Here is a 20,541-nt window from a genome sequence, read left to right on the forward strand (position 1 = left end):
TTTTTGGATGTCTATCGATCTCTCTCTCTCTGTGTATATATATATCTCCTCCTGAAATTTTTTTATACACTACCGTTTAAAATTTGGGGATCAGTATAACTTTTAAAAAACAAATTAATACTTGTATTCAGCAGGGCTGCATTAACTTAATGAAAAGTGTAAGCGCATTATTTAAAGTTACACATTCTTCTAAAACGTCAAACAGTTATATCATGATAATTTCCCATCCTCTCACATGAAATATAGCCCTTTTTTGCTGATGTGCCTTTAATAGTGTTGTGTATATGTCCTCTGAAACCTCTAAAAACCTCTGAAACTTCATGGTAAGACCCCTTTACATTTATTTCACACACCACTCAGTCAAAGAAAAGTGAGACCCAGCAGTCTCCAAAGTTTTCCACTCACCTTAGAAAGGAATGACAGTAGCAGCACCTCTGTCTTCACACCGAAGGCGCCTCTGGTGGACTGGTGGAGAGACTCCTCCTGCTCTAATTGGTTCCAGGGCTGGAAGTTTGTCTCTGAGGGGATAGCACAGCTCAAATGAATGTGTGTGACTGGCTATTTCTGAACTTCCTGTCTGAACATGGAACCCTAGGCCACAAAAGTGGCACACCAGCCCTGTCTGAGTGTTCAAAACAGAGAGTCACATCATTAAAGCTAGAGAGATGACGAAGAAAAGTTCAGAGAAACGTGTGGCACAGGTGTGAAACTCAAAAAAAGAAGAAAAGGTCAAGCTACAGACATAAGAGATAAGAGAAGGAAGGAAGGAAATGAGACAACGGGAAATAATCTGAGAATCGCTTTCATTTGTCACTAGTTCGGAAAGCTTCGGATCTGACCTCAACAACAAATCACAGAAACTGCATTAATCTATTAAGGTCTATTTATAGTCCTGCCGCCGTCTTGTGTCTGAGGGGAGACTGGAAGCGATTCTTTGGTGGGTGTGAAGTTAGCATTAAACGGATTAGCTCATTAGGCAGAGGCAGGGCTCTTTACGTATGCATTAAAACTTCATCATGCATGGTCTCGGAAGAGCTATTAAATATCACAAAGCCCACTAGACACACACCAAAGTTATATTCACCTCATATAGGCAATGACCCTCACGGGACCGTGTTTGATCGTATGTGAATCCATTTCGAACTAATGACTTCCTAAAACCAAGATACACTGTCTGCCCCAGTTTCAGTGTCTTTCAGTGGTGCCCCTTCCCAGCACGTCTCTTTATCTTTTCTGATATTGCCACAAATGGGTTATTTAGTGTTGCTTTCCACACCTGTTCAAATGTAGATGCTCTCCAAACAAAGGCATCTTGGGCAACAATGTATGTCAAAGCCTCTTATTTGGCCTGTAAAAATGCATTGCTCTAATGATAAAAATTTAATGTACAATGCACTTTCAGAGTTAAAGGAGTAGACACTAAAAAACATTTGCTGATAATTTACTCCCCATGTCATCCAAGATGTCCATATCTTTCTTTCTTCAGTCGAAAAGAAATTAAGGATTTTGATGAAAACATTCCAGGATTTTTTCCATAGAATGGACTTCATTGGGAACCAAACGGTTCAAGGTCCAAATTAGAGTTTCGGTTCAGCTTCAAAGGGCCTTAAACGACACCAGATGATGAATGAGGTTCTTACCTAGGACCCTTCGAGTCATGACTCGAAAAAATTTGTTCATTTTAATGAACGAGTTTGAACAGGAGAGTCACGAACGCTCATCACAGAACAGAGCAAGGTGAGCATTTGTGCTTTTAAAACTTCAACTTTTTTATTTATTTCTGAAATGACCGATCGTTTCGCTACAAAAGACCCTTATTCATTGTCTGCTGTCATTTAAAGCCCTTTGAAGCTGCACTGAAACTCTCATTTAGACCTTGAACCGTTTGGTTCCCATTGAAGTCCATTATATGGAGAAAATCCTGGAATGTTTTCATCAAAAACCTTAATATCTTTTCAACTGAAAAAAAAAAACACGTGGACGTCCTAGATGACATGGGGGTGAGTAAATTATCAGCAAAAGTTTTTTTAAAAGTGAACTACTTCTTTAATTGATAATAAGAAAGTGAACACTGCCTTGATTTGCTGCATTTTAAAAGCAAATGAATAGTTTTCTTTCCAAATTGAAAATGATTCTAGCAGGGTTATCATAGTTAGCTAAAACTTCAATGAAAATGAAAATGGAAAATAACAATAAAAATGTTCGATTTATTCATTATTTGTTACATGCCATTAACACCGTAGGTGTTAATTCTAACCCTGTTTGATTTAAAGATAATCTATCTTTAAATTTCCCTACAAAACACAAGCTTCATTTAAGTTTTAATTATTGGTTCTATCATTTTCCATCACATAATAAATCAATTATACATATTTAAGAGTCTACTTTAATGTATTTTTGTGTTGGTTATCCCTGTTTTATTCGATTAATAAAATAAATGTAGCCTATATTAATGTTTTATCCAAAACTTGAGGCTGTGTAAAGCCTGTCATTCATTTTGACAATAATATAGTCCAAACTGTTTTGCCATCAGCATATTTTTCAAAATAATTACAAAATAATTAAATTGGGTTGACAAGAGATTTACACTGATGTTTCCTGCAGTAAAGTGACTGACTATGACCCCAAGCCACATTACAAAGTTTCTGTGTCAAGGTGTGTTTGTGCCTTTCATTCATCCGATGTCTTGAGGGCCACTTGCGCATGTAGAACAGATTGACACATGACTGAAACTGCTGTCAGGTCAGACTAATTATTTTTTTCTATGTGAGCATTGCATGCTTCTCCAATTAAAATCATTGTTATTCTGACTGCAGGTCTTGCGGCGCTTCAATCGCCACTTTATATGCTTTGAATCAAAAATAAGGTCTGACATTTTTGATGTAACTCAATTTTATCTTAATTCAAGATATATATATCATTTATTATACACACACACACCTTCACTTCTGTCGTCACACGTCTGTCCTCAATTCTTCACGGAAAACTAGGTAGGGACTGGAATCCGCTCTATGAAACAAAGCAAACACACAAACAGGGACACGGTTCGTGAGCTTTTCACCCAGACTTATCAGCTGAATGCTGCAAGAGTTTGGCAGATGAGGGAATTTGTCCTCGTCAGGGTCTCGCCCTATGGAATTCAATCACCAGTGGCTAATCTGGTTTATTTGGCTTGCATGGGCGCAAAGGCAATTTCCAGCTAAAGGCATTAAGGGCTTACTTCAGCCAGGTAATTGATTGTTTGAGATGAGGAGGAAAATTAGATAACACAAATGGAGGGAGAGAAAACGGTGCCCCTGTGTTTCCCAGTTTTGTAAAGCTAATGAAGAGAAGACAGAAAACCGAAAATACAGACAAGTTCAAATTAAACTGGACAAATGTTTAAATAGCCCTTTTTGTTCTTTAAAACTGAGGTGCCCCTTTTCATTTACCTGTGTTTTTAGAAACTCATTATGGTGTTACAGAGAACTGCAGGCCTTTGGAATTAATCGAAAATATTCTGCACTGCGATTAGTCGGGATCCTAAAGCCTAACTTGAATTGAATCGCATGTATTGTGTGGTTAATATCCAGCTGGATCAAATACAGGAATTACATTTATATCATTGATTACTATGATTTTATAGGAAGTCAATTTTGGAAGGCCAAATGATTTGAGTTTTCATAAAATCCTCATGTGAAAAATGTATCGGTTAGTTTGAGATTAAAAAGAAAAAAGCCCCTAACATATAGCCTGCAAATGCAGAGTTAATGTAAGATTTCCTCTTGCAAAATGACTCCTGCTGTAAGTGGAAGGTCGGTGCACAGCTGGGCAGGCGCCAGTCTCTCCCATCCCAGCTGGAAACACTTACAGAGTGAATGGACCAAAGGACTCCAAACAACCACCCACAAGTGTCTGCCCTTTGCTGCTTTGTGTTCTAATATAGCTATATTGATTTAATATTTCTCTGTGAGGGGAAAAATAATAATAAAGAGAGGCAGGAATCTTGCTTTTTGGGAATCTTTGATGAAAGACAGCTTGCTTTGCTGTAGATACTAAAAAATAGAACAAAAACTGGAGGGGTAATTACACTTTTAAACTTTAAAAAGGATGCAAACGCACCATTTAAGTGTGACAAACCCATGCACTATAATTCCTAGCATATTTCTTCATTTAGTCCGACTCTCTCTCTCTCTCTCTCTCTCTCTCTCTCTCTCTCTCTCTCTCTCTCTCTCTCTCTCTCTCTCTCTCTCTCTCTCTCTCTCTCTCTATATATATATATATATATATATATATATATATTTACATAAAGTTTGAACATGACAACTCAGAAGCAATTCATGGAAACTGCTATATTACTTCTGAGTGGGGCCTTTGAGATCATAAGTATAAAGCTTCAATACATGTACTTTATTTTCTCATGCTGGGATTTCTGAATCACAGCTTACTCGGGGTTTTGCAATGCTTTTAAAACCTGGAAGGAACCAGCTTTCAGGGTCATGAACAGCAGGGAACAACAATGCTAAATGCAACTAACCTATAACTGAAAAATTGGCTATTTAGCTATGTTTTAATGGAGTTTTCAGCTTTCCTTCTTTGCTGGGGTCACAGTGACCCCAAACAGAAATATGTAAGGATTAAATTAGATTTAGCATGGTTTTAGTAGCCTATGATTTTTAGTTTCAAAATCATCTGCTGGTAATATTAATTAATATCCAGGCCTATGTCCATACCCTGAAATATGGTAATAAAAAATAATAATGTTTACATACCAGTTCCCTTCTCCTTGTTTTTGTTATTGAGAGTGGCTTGGCTTGCACTGCTGACAAACACTGTGAAGGAAATGGAGCAACAGTGAGCACGTGCCGTGGAACTAATTCCATTGGCGTTGTGCTGCTGCCATCTGGCGAACGGTGCAAGTAGTGCAAAGACTATAATAATACTTATAAAAAACCTGACGAACTTACTTCTGAGGTCCGTCAAACAATTATCACAACGGCCGCTATGTGAACTTTAAAAATGTTTATGGTAAACTTGTATTTAAAAAAAGTGATAATTGACTAATGACAGTAACCGCTCCTCCAGTAAAGTGGTCGGTACTATTTGGTTACCCAGATAGCACAAACGTCTGCAAGATGTCTACTTCATCTGGAAAGCATCTGCTGTTTACTAACATCTGATAGACATCGTTAAGATGTTTAACATACATTTGAAATCATTACATCTTAAAGACATCTTCTAAACGTCTGTTTGACATCTGACAGGACTTCCAGATGTAAATACACAGATCAAACATACGTCTCTGTAATGTGTGCTGCCATGTTATCTTAAGAAATATTAACTAGGTGTCTGTTGTGACTAAGATCTATACACTTGCACTTTAACCACTGATAACATGAACCACATTATTACTAAGTTCCTGATTGTATGAGAATATAGCCTACATGAAAAAAAATGTCTAGTCACATAGCCTGAAGGCCAAAATTTTATGCCCTCCCCTCCCTCTCTTTTTTAGTCTGAAAGTCCACTTTCAGATTATATGACTGTAGAATTTTTGTCCCGCAGTCCGAGGCTTTTTCTTCTGAGTGAATCTGCAGGTGCCTCTTGAGGTGGTAAGAACTAAAGACAGTCATTTTACACTGAAAACACAAATAAGGCCAAACGCCTGAGTGTGTGATGCCTCATGTGAACCTACAGGTCACAGGACTGTGTAAAACTCTTTTCAAAGTCTGGGCACTGAAAGGTTTGTGTTCAGTCTGGTAGCTCCAACAGAGACAAAGGCCTTTCTGCAGGAATGGTCTTAAGTGTGAGAGTTTATTAAGGGTCAGGCTGGCCTTCAACTTTTCGCACTTGGTGCATTTGAAAGTTTTTGAAAGTCTGTTTCACATTCAGTTCACAAGAGTTTTCCATATTACATTTTTTCCACACAGTGTACACAAAGCCATTCATGGTTTCTCTTTAAAATGGCTCCTCTGGTGTTGCATCAAATCCCATGGTACAGAAACCCCTTTCCACAGTCCGTGCAATGGTCTCTCAGGCTGATGCGTTATAGGAGTTTAAGCAGAAAAAGCTGGACTGACATTCGGTATCGGTACACTTATTGGGTCGTTCCTTTGTGTGGAGCCACTTGTGTCTGATAAGAGAGTCATCTTGCAGCGAGTCTCTTATGTGGGAGGCAGGGATGCTAACAAGGACGCTAAAGATCATAGCCTCTATCATCAGTCATGGCTCCTCTTGAGATTTTTCAGTAGCCTACCATCTGTTGATCTGTGGTCTTCTGGAAGTGTAAGCCCAGAATCATCCAAACCAGAATCTCTTGCAGGATCTCCATCTTCACCTTGTCCTACCTGAGTCTCTGTGCATTCAAATGACTCCAGGGTCTTTCAGTCAAACATCTGAACTTGACTTACACTCTGCTGATGGAAGTCACCCGCTTTAGAGTTGGACAGGATGCAATTTCCTGCACTCATGGACTGACAAGAGACTGGAAAAAATGCAATGAAGGTTAACACAGTATGAAAGACAACCATTATAAATCGTATGTAACAGATTTGATCAAATTCTTGGTATCTAGATGTCCAAGGTTCTTGTGGGGCTTAAGCTGTGACTTAAGGAATTTGACATGGCTCCATGTCTAAGACTAATCAATTCTGGGACTACTTCTGACACCAATGTAACAGAATCTGCCAGCATCGCCATCCCATACTGCATCACATCCTTTAGCTGCACAGTTCTCCACTCCACAGCAGAAATGAGACATATAGGAGGTAACAAGAGGCGCAGGGCGGAGAGAGGGACAGGAATTCTGTCCGAAACAAAGTCATTTTAAGACTGGGTTGATCTTTCAGTCTAAATATTGTAACAAACTAAATGTTATGCATCTAAAGATTTAATTCAAACATGTAGAGAAAAAGAAAATTAGATTTTAACACTTGCAGAATATCTGTTATGAACTCTCACCCAAGTGCTCTTCTTGTTTGGGGAATCCAGTATTCATGATGAGGTAATTTATCTTCAACCATCATTGAAGAAAAGAAGTGAATTGCAGATGTCACGAGTTGCATGTTATATAGTTCACTTTTGATGTAAAGGAATGGTTGATTTACCACGCATAATTTCGTTAGTCACTGTTTTTGGATTTCAGGGTTGACACTGAAAACTGCTGTGGTAACAACTGAAAATACAATTCCAAATTTAAAGCTTAATAAATATACAAATTAAAATTGTATATTGGTATTTTAATATTAAAATAAAATAGAAAATAAATAAATAAAGTGTTGTACTATACAAAATAATCACAGCTATATATCATGTCATTCATGTTTTAAAAATCATAAACAATTTCAAAACTGTATAAATAAATAGGCCTAAATAATGTGTTATACTGTACAGAATAACAATCATTATGATATAGCATGCCATTCACGTGTTTTAAAAATCAATTACAATCTCAAAACTGTTTTGATTTTTTTTTTCATTTACTTTTAATTTCCTTTACAAATCTCCCTGAACTACATGCAAGTCTGCTCTATGTTAAAAAATTGAATGGATTGAGGAACAGCACCGCCCTCTAAAAGCGGCGTTTCCAGGCCTGACCAATCAAATTCACGTACAAGCCCACATAATAAGCACGTTTCAAAAGAACAGGCTACAGCAGAGTCATTGAGAGAAAGCTGCGACAGTGTGCAGAGTGCAGACTAACAAGTGTTTTATTTTTTATCTGATAAGTGCTCTATAGTAAAAGTCACCATGACATTTGTAACTCTCAATAATGGAGCTAAAATGCCCATTGTTGGACTGGGAACATGGAGGGTAAGTATTTACGTTTTTTTCCCTTTTTTGTACTGTACAATTTGATTCTGTATGATATTAATTATGGTAAATACTTGTTTTTCTGCCGTTGCTGTTATTGTCGTTTTCCAATTAAACACTAGAGGTTTATCTTTTTTATTTTAAACCATTCTTTTATGAATTATAATGCTTTTCTTTTAATGCTCACTTGATCTTTTTTTTATTTATTGATTTATTTTGATAATAAATGCAAAATCTACTAAGATAAGATTTAATATTAAAATTTTGAAACCTTCTCCAGTCTGCTCCAGGTGAGGTAACAGAGGCTGTGAAGGCAGCCATTCTGGCCGGCTACCATCACATTGATGGGGCCCTTGTCTATGAAAATGAGAATGAAGTTGGAGAGGGTGTACATGCCATGATTAACCAAGGAGTGGTAAAGAGAGAGGACCTCTTCATTGTTAGCAAGGTAGTAACACATATTAATGTAAAGATTTGTCTCAGAGGCACATGGTAGGAAACATGGTCCCATAATGCCAGTCATGTGTCTTGTAATTTCACACAGCATGAATCATGTCAAAGATCATACACAGTTGTGCATTTACATAACACGTATTGTTGTGTTATAAATGCACTGTTACGTCATGCCCTAATTAATAATTACTGAAATGCAAGTCATGGTTAGAACAATAAAGCTTGTAGCAAAAAGCTTAACAAATACATCATGTGAAAGAGACATTGGCCATAAACAAATGCAAAACTAAATCCTGTGTCTTTTGAAGCTGTGGTGCACTTACCACGAGAAACACTTGGTAAGAGGAGCCTGTGAAAAGACCTTAAGTGACCTCAAACTGGACTACGTTGATCTCTACCTAATGCACTTTCCCATGGGCACTAAGGTAGTACTAAACAAGAACGTATTGTTTATGTTATGCTACATTTATTTTTATTCATGCTGATCTGTGTATTCAAATTGGCAGCCTGGAAAGGATCTTTTCCCATGTGATAAGGATGGCCAAGTAATTCCAGACAACAGCAACTTTCTGGAAACATGGGAGGTAATAAGGAGTAGAATAAAAACTCAGTTTGTAACTCAGGCTCACATTTAGTTGATCAAAGAAAAGTTTCTGGTTGCTTGACTGTTAAATTGTTCTCACAAAGGCAATGGAGGAGTTAGTGGATGCTGGGTTGGTCAAGGCCATCGGTGTCTCCAACTTCAACCGGGACCAGATTGAAAAAATCCTGAATAAACCAGGGCTCAAGTACAAGCCTGCCAACAACCAGGTATTGCATTGGTTGCAATACATCCTGAAGAATTTAAAACAGATCAAGACTTTATTGTTCAAGTTCAAGTGCCAAAATCTTTTCAAAAATTACTTTTCACCTCCAGATCGAGTGCCATCCATATCTGACTCAGGAGAAGCTGATTAACTACTGTCAGTCTAAAGGCATCACAGTCACTGCTTACAGTCCTCTAGGTTCTCCAACCAGACCATGGTAAGTACTTTTTTCTTTAATTTAGTCATCAAATTACTATTTGATATCACAAGGAATGCATTACTTTATAAACATTACACATCAATATTTGAGTTACTAGTAATGCATGTTACTTTTCAATTTGCTTAAACATTTTTTAAACTACTGAATTCAAATTCTCTCTTCTACGTAACATAGTCATTTAGACATGTGTGCACAGGAACAGACAAAAGCCACAAAAGTAACAAAAAACATTACTGCCAACATTCAAATCTAAGAGTTGTACAGTCAGTAACATAACCAGTAATGTTAAGAGATATTTTGGACGACTTTCCATAACTTTCCATTAAAGTTAATTTCTTTTTAGAGTTATACAATATTATAACACGTTGTTAACTTTTACTTGCACTATAAATGTATCTATCTATATAAAATATGGTATTGGCCTATATATTACAAGAGATTTGACTTTCTTTAGGGCAAAGGCAGATGAACCATCACTACTGGAGGACCCAAAGATCAAGGCCATTGCAGATAAGCATGGTAAAACCACAGCACAGGTAGGTGTAAACTTGGATGTTTTATTCTTGTTAGTTCATGTTATGGATAAATCAACCTAAAAGAAGCACATGTTCAAGTACAACTTGTCAGCTGAATGTTAAGACGACCCTTAAAACATTTGCATTACACACTTTTACTAAATGCATTCCTCCATCATAAGACTAAACAGGGAACTTTTTTTTTCTAGGTCCTAATCCGGTTCCACATGCAGAGGAATGTTGTGGTCATTCCCAAATCTGTAAACCCCCACAGAATCAAAGAGAATTTTAAGGTACTCTCATTTTAATTAAAGGACAAGTTCAGTGTTTTACACTTAAAGCCCTGTTTTAAGATCGTTTCTGATTAAAATAAACGATTTCAGATTAAAATTTGGACACGTGCTGCTGTCCTGAGAATTTTGGTTGCATAGGTGCACTGGAACAATCCTTCATAAAACACATTAAAGTTTAGTTTACAAAGACGTGAAACTCACTGAGTGGTCTGGGGTGTTCATGTTCACACAAAAATCACTGCAAAAGATGCTTTCCAACAGGTTTTATCTTAGTCTTTGTCCAAGTAAAGTCAATGGAGTTGGACAAAAACTATGATAACTTTGCACGTGTCCTACATGTTGCACCAGCACTGAAATAAGAATAACCTGATCAGTTATGATGGTTAAGTATAATCAAGATTTACTTGTTTTATTCCTGCAGGTCTTTGATTTTGAGCTGAGTAAAGAGGAGATGAACACCATACTGAGTTTTAACAGAAACTGGAGGGCTTTTATGCTGGAATGGTGAGTCATCATTATGAACATTTGCAGTGGACTTTGTATCCATGCGTGTAGTATTAAAGTGAACTAAAATCCTCCTTTACCATTTTATTGCAGGGCTTCCAAGCATAAGGATTATCCACTGAATGCAGAATTCTAAAGCTTTAGTAAATGCTGTTTGCATATTAACTGATTTTAAATATGACTCCTGCATTTCCCATTGGGAATACATTAAGTGTATGAAAAAAGTATGTTATGAGCAAATCCACATTATTAGCATTTATTCAAGTGTAATACAGCCATTTAAGGGACTAAATGTGGTTAAATGTAAAGGCCAAGTGAGTTTACATTTAAAAACATAAGCCAGAGAGCTGTTTGACGCAGTGCTTTATTTGGGTTTCAAAGCATTCATCAATATATTGTAAAGAAAGCTGCTTTTACAAAGTGGAAGTGCTTTGTTGTCATTTTGAAAACAAGGAGTGTGCATATATATATAAAAAAATACATATTCTCAGGACCAATACATTCGCTTGTTATCTACCCAATCGTGCAAAATGTGTGACATTGATCCAATAAAAAAAAAGTTACAAGTGCATATGTTTTTTGATTAATTGGGTTGTTTCGTCATGAAACGTTTTACATTTCCATGTGTACTCTAAGTACTAACAGCTTAATTGTCAATGTTATTAACAAATTTAACCTCCATGTCTATGGTAAGAAGCATTGTAAATCAAATCAAGGATGACCTGTAAGGAAATTTCTCAATAACAAGTTTCGTAATGCAAAATGAAGAGCATTTTCACACTGATCGATGACAAAACAGCATTCTCTGGAACAGAGGAACTTATTTTCATCCAACAGCACGTTTTGAGATGTCTTCTTTTAAAACTCAGCGTTAAATGGGTAGTCTTTGTGCTTCACACCCCTGCGTTGATGGATGTAGAGAGAATCACATTAAGTTTAATGATAAATAAATGATCATTATTGATTATGATAAAACATTATTATATAATTAAAAAGTTTAAAAAAAGTTTATTACACATTTCTGAACCGACCATAAATACAATCATTTATATTGGCTGCGTTTCTGTGACTTCAATAGCAAAATTTCCTGATATTTCCCGGTTGACCATGACCTTGGGAACCCTGTGAAACATACTCACCAATGCATTGGACAAGCCCTGAAGTTCTTGTTGAAGCCCATAATGGTCTTCATATCATCCTCACTCATTTCAAAATCAAAAACCTGTGAAAATAGACAAAAATATTAAAATACAAGGAGCACTGTGATCCAATGACCTTAATGACATCTGGTGTTGAACTTACTTGAAAGTTCTCTTGAATACGTTGAGGTGTGATAGACTTGGGGATGACGATGACTTTCCTCTGAATATGGAAGCGGATGAGGACCTGTACATTGATGTCAAATTGACATTATTATATGAATCAATAAGCTATGACATAAGTAAGATGACAGTCTCCTTACCTGGGCGGTTGTCTTTTTGTGCTTCTCTGCAATGGCCTTAATGTTTGGGTCCTCAAGCAGTGAGGGATCTTCAGGTTTAGCCCTAAGTTTGAGGCAAAATTTGCAACTTCAACCGTTGAAGCAAATAAATGTCACATGCAGCAAAGCATCAACAAGTGGTAACGGCTGCCTACCATGGTCTGTCTGGAGAACCTAGAGGACTGTAAGCAGTGACTGTGATGCTTTTGGACTGACAGTAGTTAATCAGCTTCTCCTGAGTCAGGTATGGATGGCACTCAATCTGAAGAGGGAAATATATATACATAAATCAAGTTTAAAACTTGTAGCTCTATTAAATAAATACACACACATTACCATTCAAAACTTTGGGATCAGTATGATTTTGGTCCCACTAGATTAGGTGTCTTTAACTATGTGCTAACATTTAAATTAGTAAAACATATACAACAAAAGTTCAATATCATATTATTGATACTAAGTTATTCTCGTCTTTCTGCCCCAAAATAATCATTATTTCTGCCAACCACAAAGCAAGCAGTGTCCTAATGATATTTTAAGACTATATCCAGACAAATAACTGTGCCTGTTCTGGACAAGTAGCAGGAAATTAAAGGAATAATTGCATTACAAAGCTGCTGGAGGCGAAAGGCTGATCTCTGGATCAATGTTGACTTTTCTTGGCCCATCTGTAATTGTCGAATTAAACCGCACTGATGCCCTTTAAAGAGTGCCGGTACCAACCTGATTGTTGGCAGGCTTGTACTTGAGTCCTGGTTTATTCAGGATGGCTTCGATTTGTTCTCGATTAAAGTTGGAGATGCCAATGGCCTTGACCAACCCAGCATCCACTAACTCCTCCATGGCCTACAGCACAAATATCATGTCATAACTATAATTCATTAAATAGAGCTAAAAATATTAGCCAATATACACTGGCATTACAGTTCTTATAATGATGCAGTATATGTAAAACAGATTCATTCGTACAAATGAATGTGAAAGGTAACTTTTAAATCTTTAAAGATTTAAGATCTAAAAAAAGTATTCTTACCTCCCAGGTGTCCAAGAAATTGGTGTCATCGCCGATGGTTAACCCTTCACTGTCCAATGGAAACTGATCTGGCCCAGACTGAAAAGTAATGATGACAATGCATTTCTGAATGATGTTACAGTGAGATCTTAGCTTTCATTGTGGAGATCAACACTGAATGCTAGACATGAATGAGTGACAGGACTTTAGAGAAGAAGTTTCATTCTGACTTTCTTAAAAAAATTCTAATAAATCACCTTAAAGCCCATTGGCCAGTGAACCAGGTAAAGATCCAGGTAGTCCAGTTTTAGGTCACTTAAAGTCTTCTGGCAAGCTTCCTTTACTAAGGCCTTCTCGTGAAAGGTGCACCAAAGCTGTGAATCAAAATGCAGTGTATTCATTTCATCATAAACCTACTAAATCAGCAGTAACTTTTCATTTGTCAATGACATTCTTGAGGTAAATGCTGCAGCTTGACATACCTTGCTGACCACAAACAGTTCTTCTCTTTTAACCACACCATCTTTTATCATGGCCTGAATTCCCTCTCCGACCTCCGTTTCATTATTGTAAACTGCGGCTCCATCAATGTGTCTGTAACCCGCAGCAATGGCTGCCTTCACAGCCTCTGCAACTTTACCTGGGGGAGACTGGAGGGAATGCAACAGAATTTAGACACCAAAATTTAAACACCAACAAAGAAAGGAAAGGAGAAAAAAATCGAATGGATGGGGGAAAGGAAAGGAAAAATGGGAAAGAAAGTGAATGGAAAATAAGGGAAAGTATAATGGGCAGAAAAAATGTACAGAAAATCATAGGAATTGAAGCGAAAAGGAAATTACAAGAAAGAGGAAGAAAATTAAAAACAAAAGAAAAAGCAGTGCACAAAGACTAATGTTAAACCTGTGATTGAGTATTATGGTTCCAACATGATTCGACATCAGATATCTTTAGTCACTTTAATATCAATACTCCTCATAAAATCTCTTATCTAATGTTGACACGCACAGGACTGATATCGGTGAACTTGCGGAGTCACTATGATCAAACTAATTTCTCTAGTAGACATTCATATTTCGAACCTGCTCAATATGGTATATTGCCCCTAATTTCAAATCGTAAAACAGTTCATAACCGCCAAGGCAACTTCTTCGCTCTAAATTGCGCAACGTTTGACTATTAATTTCTCAAAATTAACTTTTGCAGCCTCATGTCAATTCATGTCTTTTTAATTTAACTTTTGCATGCATTTTGAAAACATTTTGGGCATGAAATCCACATGCAACGTGCCAGCTAAATTAAGGCACTTATGTAACTTTTATGTAAGTAACACGATCATTTATAAAATGAATCGCACCGTACCTTCCAGGTGCCCAGCCCGACGATGGGCATATCTGCCCCGGTATTCAGCTTCACAGATGTTGCCATGGTGAAAGATAGATTAACCACGAGCTGTTTTGAACAGAGAAAGTGGGTGAAGAAGTTCACACAAGTGCAGTTTTGGCTTGATTGCTCCGGTCTTTCTTTTATTTTCGATTGCTCCGGTCTTAACGTGATATCGTGTTGAGGGAGCGACGTAGGCTTACGTCACCGAACATTTACCAATAAAACACTGTTATGAAAAAAATCTGCCTTTCATTTGCATTATAGACTAGTATATAATAACTATCCATTTAGAAATAATAATTTATAATGCATATTAATTTCATTAATGACAATGTTTGCATGAAAAATTTAATTATTTACAATATAAATACAGAATATAGAAAAGGCATGGCTGCTGTGAACAAGTTCGCTGAACATACACGTTGAACATAACAAATGCACACTGTAAACTAATATTTTATGCAAAAAAAGCATTTTAAAAAGGAAATGTCTTTTGTTAATTTTTAGACAGGAGATTTGTCAATTTAACTGTGACAGTTTACTTGAAAACAAGTAAGGCATAATTTTTCTAATTTAAATCTAATTGCATTTCTATGGGCCAGGTGACATTGGGATACATTTTGGCAACAGGAATAAAAGGCTGCTGGGCAGAACAAGAATACACGAAAAAGGACAAACAGGCTAGACAAGGCTTGGTTACATTAAGTAAAGTTACATTGTTTTTTCAGAAGTATATCCTCCCATGCCTATTCCACACTCCTCCTCATTGGCTGGATTGATCTGTCCTTCAACTTCCCTCTCTTCCTCCTCTTCATCTTCCTCATCATCTTCATCCTCCTCCTCCCCATCCTCACCCTGCGCTGCGCCTCGACTGATCTTAGGACCCTTGCAGATTTTGAGGTGGCGTGTCAGGTGGTATTTAGTGAGAAAGCCCTTGTTGCACTTTTCACAGATGAAGTCCCGTTTCCCATCGTGAGAGTTTAAGTGTTTTTTGAGATGGTCGGTCTTCAAGAACTGTTTGTCACACTTTGGACAGGTTATCTGGCGGTCTCTGAAATAGAGAAAAGATAAGCAGAGTAAAAAGCAAGGTTGCTATTAGAATATTTGAATAATGGAGATTATTAAATCAACATGAAACAGCATTCTCAACCTATTTCATATCCGTACTGTCACATATGAAAGTTATATACGGCAGGACTTGAGTTTATTCATCAGGATATTATTGGATCATGAAATGTACTAATAGTTACCGTAATATTCATATTAATTATATTTTCTATTATTATTTATATAATATAATAATTATTTACAATTATATTTATAATATACATTTGAAATTAAATATGAAATACAGCCTTACAGGGAATGTGAATACATGTGCTGTTTGAGATCTTGTTTCCGCACAAACATCTTGTCACAATGGTCACATTTAATGTTCTTGGCACCAGTGTGTATAACCATATGAGATTCCACATGCGCTTTCTGAGTAAAAGACTTCCCACATACTGTACACCTGAAGTTCTTCTGACCTGCAGCAAAAAATAAAAAAGTAAAAATAAAAAATATATATATATAATGAGGACAACAGTAATGATAAAAGAGTATTTATTTGGATAATTAAAAACAAATAAGTGGTTCACTACTTGAAGTTCATTTCAAAAGTTAATTAAAAAACATCATGAACTGGCATTAAACAAATATTATTCTATAATTATTATATTGATATAACTTGTTATTACAGTTGGATGAAGACCTATTTTCCCATTTGGATTGAATTTAAAAAAAAAAACCTTTAAAAGTAAGATCCATTTTTATTTCATACTGAATTAAAAACGAATTATAACCATTTCAAATGCAATCTAGACATGCACATGTACCTGTGTGGATTCTCAGGTGTTTTCTGAGATTGCTGGGATCACTGAAGGCTTTGCTGCAGTAGCTGCACTTGTGTGGTCTCATGCCCATGTGACCCATGAAATGCACGTTTAGCTTAGTGGACGTAGTGAACGCTCGGGTGCACATGCTACATTTAAACTTCCTCTCGCGACTGTGCCCGTTGCTGCTGGAATGTTCATTCACGTCTGAGTGGCACTGCCATTGTGGGGAGGAAGCGGACCGGGACGGCTCATTGATCACCTTCTCCTGCGACTGGGATTGGCTGTGTGTAGTGTGATGGTCCTGGTTGGGGCTATGGCTCTGGGCATGGCTGCTGAGGTGAGATTTAAACTCTGCAAAAGAGGCACACTCTTTTCCACAATGACATATCTGGCCCTCTGGCACTCTGGGTACACCTGAAAAGATACAGACATAGCAACATTGAAAAGGTCATACACGGTACAGTTAGGACACGCTGGAGGAAGTCCCACCTAGTTGTCTGCTATAGTCCCTGCTAAAATAAAACAGCAGCTCCTGATCTGGCAGAATCTCTCTGGATGTGCAGAAATAAAGCTTCCCGTTGTCAATATATGCCACGAGATTCTGTTCCTCTGTAGTCCTGCAAATAGAGTCGGTTTTAGTTCGCAACTACCTGATTGTTTTCATACAATGCATGATTTTCAATATAGAGCTTCCTGAATTAAGTGATATGGGGAAAAGTTTTTTTGAGGATAAAAGTGAGGGGGTTACCTTGCTTTCCGTACAAACATCATCCAGTTGCATTCATGCTCATCTGTCGTCACAATACAGAACTCTTGGATATCGTTGTGGAACATCTACATTAGATTAAAAAGACAATGTTAAAGCCATTCTTGGGATTACCAAATGATATGTCAGTGTGATAGTGAAAAAAATATGTAGATGAGGCCGTTTAGCTACCATGCAAATGTCTCTTATGCCCACCATGACTGCATTTTTTACCAAAATACAGTAAAAACAGCAATATTGTGAAATATTTGTCCATTTAAATGATGCAACAATTTCCGTGAATCATTCTAATATGCTGATTTGGTGTTCAAGACATTTCTACACTATTACCAATGTTGAAAACAGTTTAGTATTTTTGTGGAACATTAAGGATTCTTTGATGAATAATACGTTTTGAAATAGAATTTTGAATTTATATATAATTATATAGAATTTTGTATAATAAATTTATTTACACTTTAGTGTCACTTTTGATCAATTTAATGCATCCTTGCAGAATAAAAGTATTAAGGTCCTAAAAATGTAAAAAAAAAAAAAAAAGTACTAATCCCAAACTTATAAGTAAAATCATTAAAGAAGTAAAAATGTTTAGTCATTTTAATTCACATATTTTAGAAATGTGGTAAGGACCTTCCATATTTGAGGGGTGTCCTTGTCAGACCAGTCTGTAAGTTCTACACTGCTACAGTGCTGTCCAACCATCGGCCCAAAGCAGGTCCTGGAGGGTATAGTCTCTCTAGCAAACACCCCTGCAGAAAACAAAAAATGCCTTTAGCAATGGAAACAAAATCTTCAGTTTTCAAAAGCAAATGGACTTCACTTCCGAATAACAGTTAACAGATAATGTCACTGAACTTTAAAAAGAGCAAAACTTCACTTACCAATAGGTTCTTCAGTAACAGAAATGCGGAGGCACAGGGGGCGGGGCAGAGAGAGACGTGCTCTGCTCTGAATGGGTGTGTCTGGGATGAATGTGACTGGTCCGTGCTCAGGGCAGTCCGAAGGATATGACTGCTCACATAAAGTGCACCCTAAATTAAAATAAAACGCATGAAATTGGAACAAAACACATTTCATAATTCAAAAACACCAAGTGAAACTTACATATGTTGAATGCAGTGGCCATGTTTTCCTTATTAGATGTTGAGTCTTCTAGTTGTAAGGTAGAGTTCACAAGCACCAGGCTGTTGTCCGGCCCAAGAGACACTTCTGCAGTGATGGGTGACACGTTGACAGGCTCGAGTCCCATACCTGAAGGTCCGTGTAGAGATACCGTTTCTAGTTGTGTCTGTGGCACCATGGCCCCCGTGAGCACCACACTAACCACCCCAGAGTTCAGTTCTCCAGTGGAGTGTAAGGCTTCACCCAGCGTCCCTGGACCGCCTGCTCCTGCAGTTCTGGTTCCTACTCGACCGCCCATGTGCTCCTGTTCCATCAGCTCCAGCCCTGCTCCATGCAGGGGCATAACACCTCCTGAAGAATCCACACCTGTCAAACCCTCATGACGCTGAGGTCTGGAGCCCAGCTGCTGCTGGGTCTCTGCTCCCACAACACCTTCCATGGTGGCCAAGTCCTCTTCCATTCCATCAGGAGACATCGGACTACTGACACGTGACTCCATGGTTAGTCCAGTGGCATCCAGCTGCACTTCGTGAGAGCCTCCCTGATGGAGATCAGCCTGGCCTCCCACCTGCCGTATGTCTAAGGTCACCAGGCCTTGTTCTAGAGGGCCACCAGGGCCGCTGTACGGGTCTAAGCCAGAGGGGTTGTTGTTGGATACGGAGAGAGTCCCATCCATGTTAAGGCTGCTGGGATGAATGTATTGGGGAGGGGGACGATCTGCCAAATATGACAGAATACCTAAAGAGATAAGAAAAGGCCAAATTTCATACATTTGATTCATTGGTAACACAGATATTATATAGTTTTAACGCCCCCTGGGGTTCCATGAAGGTACTGCACAGGGTCAGTGACATCTTTGTGATTCAGTTTGACAATAGAGTGGCACAACGAATCCAGTATTCTTGCAAAGTTTGTAAAGATATGTTGGTTCATTAAAAAAACAAAACAAATACTAGCTCATATTGTAGATTTATTTATTTTTATTTTATTTGTTCATCCATTAAGGGATCCCTAGGTCTGGAAAGATTGTCAGCCCTTGGTTTGAAGTGTATCTTAACAGGTTTTCTGTATCATTACCTGGAAGGATATGTCTGAAGTAGCTGCTTTCCAGGTGCGGGTATGGAGGAGGGGGTAATGTATAATTTCTCTCTGGAAGGCCACACATAACACCTCTGTCCCCTAAAGGTCCCATGGGTAACATCAGAGACAGTGCAGAAGGGAGAGGCCCAAGCGATGGACCCAAGCTGGGTATTGCGACTGGCATGCCTGAAATAAAACCAAATAGTGCTACTTCTCCATACACCTGACTTTCCACACTGAACCAAACAAATGTCATGCCAATGTATACACATTTGAGTTCTGACCTTGAGAAGTGATGGGATTGTGGGTTGGGGATGTGGGGAGGCCGAGGTGACTTGCACTCACGGGCACACTGAGCTGGTCCATGCCCACTGGGCTGAGGTTCATGTCATTCATGCTGAACAGAAGAAATGTTATTGGATTTCAAATACAATGACTACACCAAAGGTTTATGTCATACATGCTTAATAGAAGAAATGTCATTGCATTTAAAATACATTTGTATATCATAGTGCTTAAACAGAAACAGACATGTTTGTTTACCTGACAACACAGATCACTTAAGGCATTGATGTGATGGATGCATTCTTGGATCTGGAAAAGGGAAAGATTCGTCCTATTTGTACTTAAAACATTTAATTGTGAATCATAACACTCTATCATAAGCCTCATTGAAGTTTTTAAGACAAATTGCACAGTCTTTCTGGCTATACATGTACTCAATACGCTAATAAATACAAAGACCTTCATAATATTTCAAGAAATATGTATTTTATCAGACATCGACAAGGAAGAGCCATAAAAAGTAGCCAGTGTTTGAGGCTAAGCTAGCCAGTTAACTAACGTTATCCTAGATAAATGCAAAAACAGGAGGCAATGTGTTAACTGAAAGGTATTTAATTTAAAAGACAACCAAAAATTGTACTTACTAAAAAGACCAAATATTGATCCCTCCGTGGAAGATTTGTGGTATAAAAACAATAACATGGCTAAAGGCAAACAAGACGGGTTCATGATTTAAAACAAGAGTCCCACAATGTGTCCTGACATTGCAGTCAAGTCAAAGAAGCCAAATGCAAAATTAAGTTCATAAGTAATTAAGTACATACGTAATTTTAAAAAGCTATCTTACAGTCGGTATGACCACAACGGGTTGGTTTCATATAAAGAATGTAGGGGGTGGGGGGGTCTAACTTTTATTTTGAAATGTAAACTCAGTTTGAGTTTCCTGTTCTG

General features: G+C 37.7%; 3 protein-coding genes and 1 long non-coding RNA gene across 5 annotated transcripts; 1 reads left to right on the forward strand and 3 right to left on the reverse strand.

The window, feature by feature from the left end:
- Positions 1-405: 405 nt before the first annotated feature.
- Positions 406-4,838, reverse strand: LOC120476866 (uncharacterized). The gene is made up of 3 exons (XR_005622277.2): positions 4,752-4,838; positions 2,941-3,009; positions 406-518 (listed from the first exon to the last, which is right to left on the reverse strand). It is a non-coding gene; the product is annotated as an uncharacterized LOC120476866 (long non-coding RNA).
- Positions 4,839-7,625: 2,787 nt separating this feature from the next.
- Positions 7,626-11,048, forward strand: akr1b1.1 (aldo-keto reductase family 1, member B1 (aldose reductase), tandem duplicate 1). The gene is made up of 10 exons (XM_039668086.2): positions 7,626-7,791; positions 8,072-8,239; positions 8,553-8,669; positions 8,751-8,828; positions 8,932-9,054; positions 9,161-9,267; positions 9,725-9,806; positions 9,995-10,078; positions 10,500-10,582; positions 10,676-11,048. The coding sequence occupies exons 1-10, from the start codon at positions 7,729-7,731 to the stop codon at positions 10,716-10,718; spliced, it is 948 nt and encodes a 315-aa protein (XP_039524020.2). The 5' UTR covers positions 7,626-7,728; the 3' UTR covers positions 10,719-11,048.
- On the reverse strand, positions 10,929-14,622 carry akr1b1.2 (aldo-keto reductase family 1, member B1 (aldose reductase), tandem duplicate 2). Its single transcript, XM_039668085.2, has 10 exons — positions 14,437-14,622; positions 13,557-13,724; positions 13,332-13,448; positions 13,096-13,173; positions 12,786-12,908; positions 12,218-12,324; positions 12,045-12,126; positions 11,885-11,968; positions 11,722-11,804; positions 10,929-11,483 (listed from the first exon to the last, which is right to left on the reverse strand). Exons 1-10 carry the CDS (start codon positions 14,500-14,502, stop codon positions 11,441-11,443), a joined length of 951 nt encoding a protein of 316 aa, XP_039524019.2. The 5' UTR covers positions 14,503-14,622; the 3' UTR covers positions 10,929-11,440.
- Positions 14,623-14,803: 181 nt separating this feature from the next.
- Positions 14,804-20,462, reverse strand: prdm4 (PR domain containing 4). 2 transcript variants are annotated; one of them, XM_039668079.2, is made up of 12 exons: positions 20,235-20,376; positions 19,849-19,899; positions 19,590-19,702; positions 19,303-19,491; positions 18,208-18,963; positions 17,985-18,134; positions 17,734-17,852; positions 17,086-17,171; positions 16,827-16,954; positions 16,338-16,751; positions 15,821-15,989; positions 14,804-15,511 (listed from the first exon to the last, which is right to left on the reverse strand). In XM_039668079.2, exons 3-12 carry the CDS (start codon positions 19,699-19,701, stop codon positions 15,172-15,174), a joined length of 2,463 nt encoding a protein of 820 aa, XP_039524013.2. In that variant the 5' UTR covers position 19,702; positions 19,849-19,899; positions 20,235-20,376; the 3' UTR covers positions 14,804-15,171. The 2 variants fall into 2 exon arrangements, with proteins under 2 accessions (XP_039524013.2, XP_088982726.1); XM_089126600.1 differs by lacking the exon at positions 19,849-19,899 and having other exon boundaries at positions 20,231-20,462.
- Positions 20,463-20,541: the final 79 nt, after the last annotated feature.

The sequence above is a fragment of the Pimephales promelas genome, chromosome 24 (genome assembly GCF_988280905.1).
Source record: "Pimephales promelas chromosome 24, fPimPro1.hap1.1, whole genome shotgun sequence".
In the NCBI taxonomy this organism is placed as follows: Eukaryota; Metazoa; Chordata; class Actinopteri; order Cypriniformes; family Leuciscidae; genus Pimephales; species Pimephales promelas.

What these genes read in the sequence shown, in the direction of transcription:
- akr1b1.1 (XM_039668086.2), top strand. Translation starts at nt 7,729, where the DNA reads ATGACATTTGTAACTCTCAATAATGGAGCTAAAATGCCCATTGTTGGA. An exon ending in ACAAGCCTGCCAACAACCAG is followed by an intron (nt 9,055 to 9,160) that starts GTATTGCATTGG and finishes TTTCACCTCCAG; the next exon opens with ATCGAGTGCCATCCATATCT. An exon ending in AGGGCTTTTATGCTGGAATG is followed by an intron (nt 10,583 to 10,675) that starts GTGAGTCATCAT and finishes ATTTTATTGCAG; the next exon opens with GGCTTCCAAGCATAAGGATT.
- akr1b1.2 (XM_039668085.2), bottom strand. Translation starts at nt 14,502, where the DNA reads ATGGCAACATCTGTGAAGCTGAATACCGGGGCAGATATGCCCATCGTC. An exon ending in AACTGTTTGTGGTCAGCAAG is followed by an intron (nt 13,449 to 13,556) that starts GTATGTCAAGCT and finishes TTTGATTCACAG; the next exon opens with CTTTGGTGCACCTTTCACGA. An exon ending in ACTGGCCAATGGGCTTTAAG is followed by an intron (nt 13,174 to 13,331) that starts GTGATTTATTAG and finishes ATTACTTTTCAG; the next exon opens with TCTGGGCCAGATCAGTTTCC.
- prdm4 (XM_089126600.1), bottom strand. Translation starts at nt 20,319, where the DNA reads ATGAACCCGTCTTGTTTGCCTTTAGCCATGTTATTGTTTTTATACCAC. An exon ending in ATATTTGGTCTTTTTAGTAA is followed by an intron (nt 19,703 to 20,230) that starts GTACAATTTTTG and finishes TCTTCTGTTCAG; the next exon opens with CATGAATGACATGAACCTCA. An exon ending in TGTTACTGAAGAACCTATTG is followed by an intron (nt 17,853 to 17,984) that starts GTAAGTGAAGTT and finishes TGTTTTCTGCAG; the next exon opens with GGGTGTTTGCTAGAGAGACT.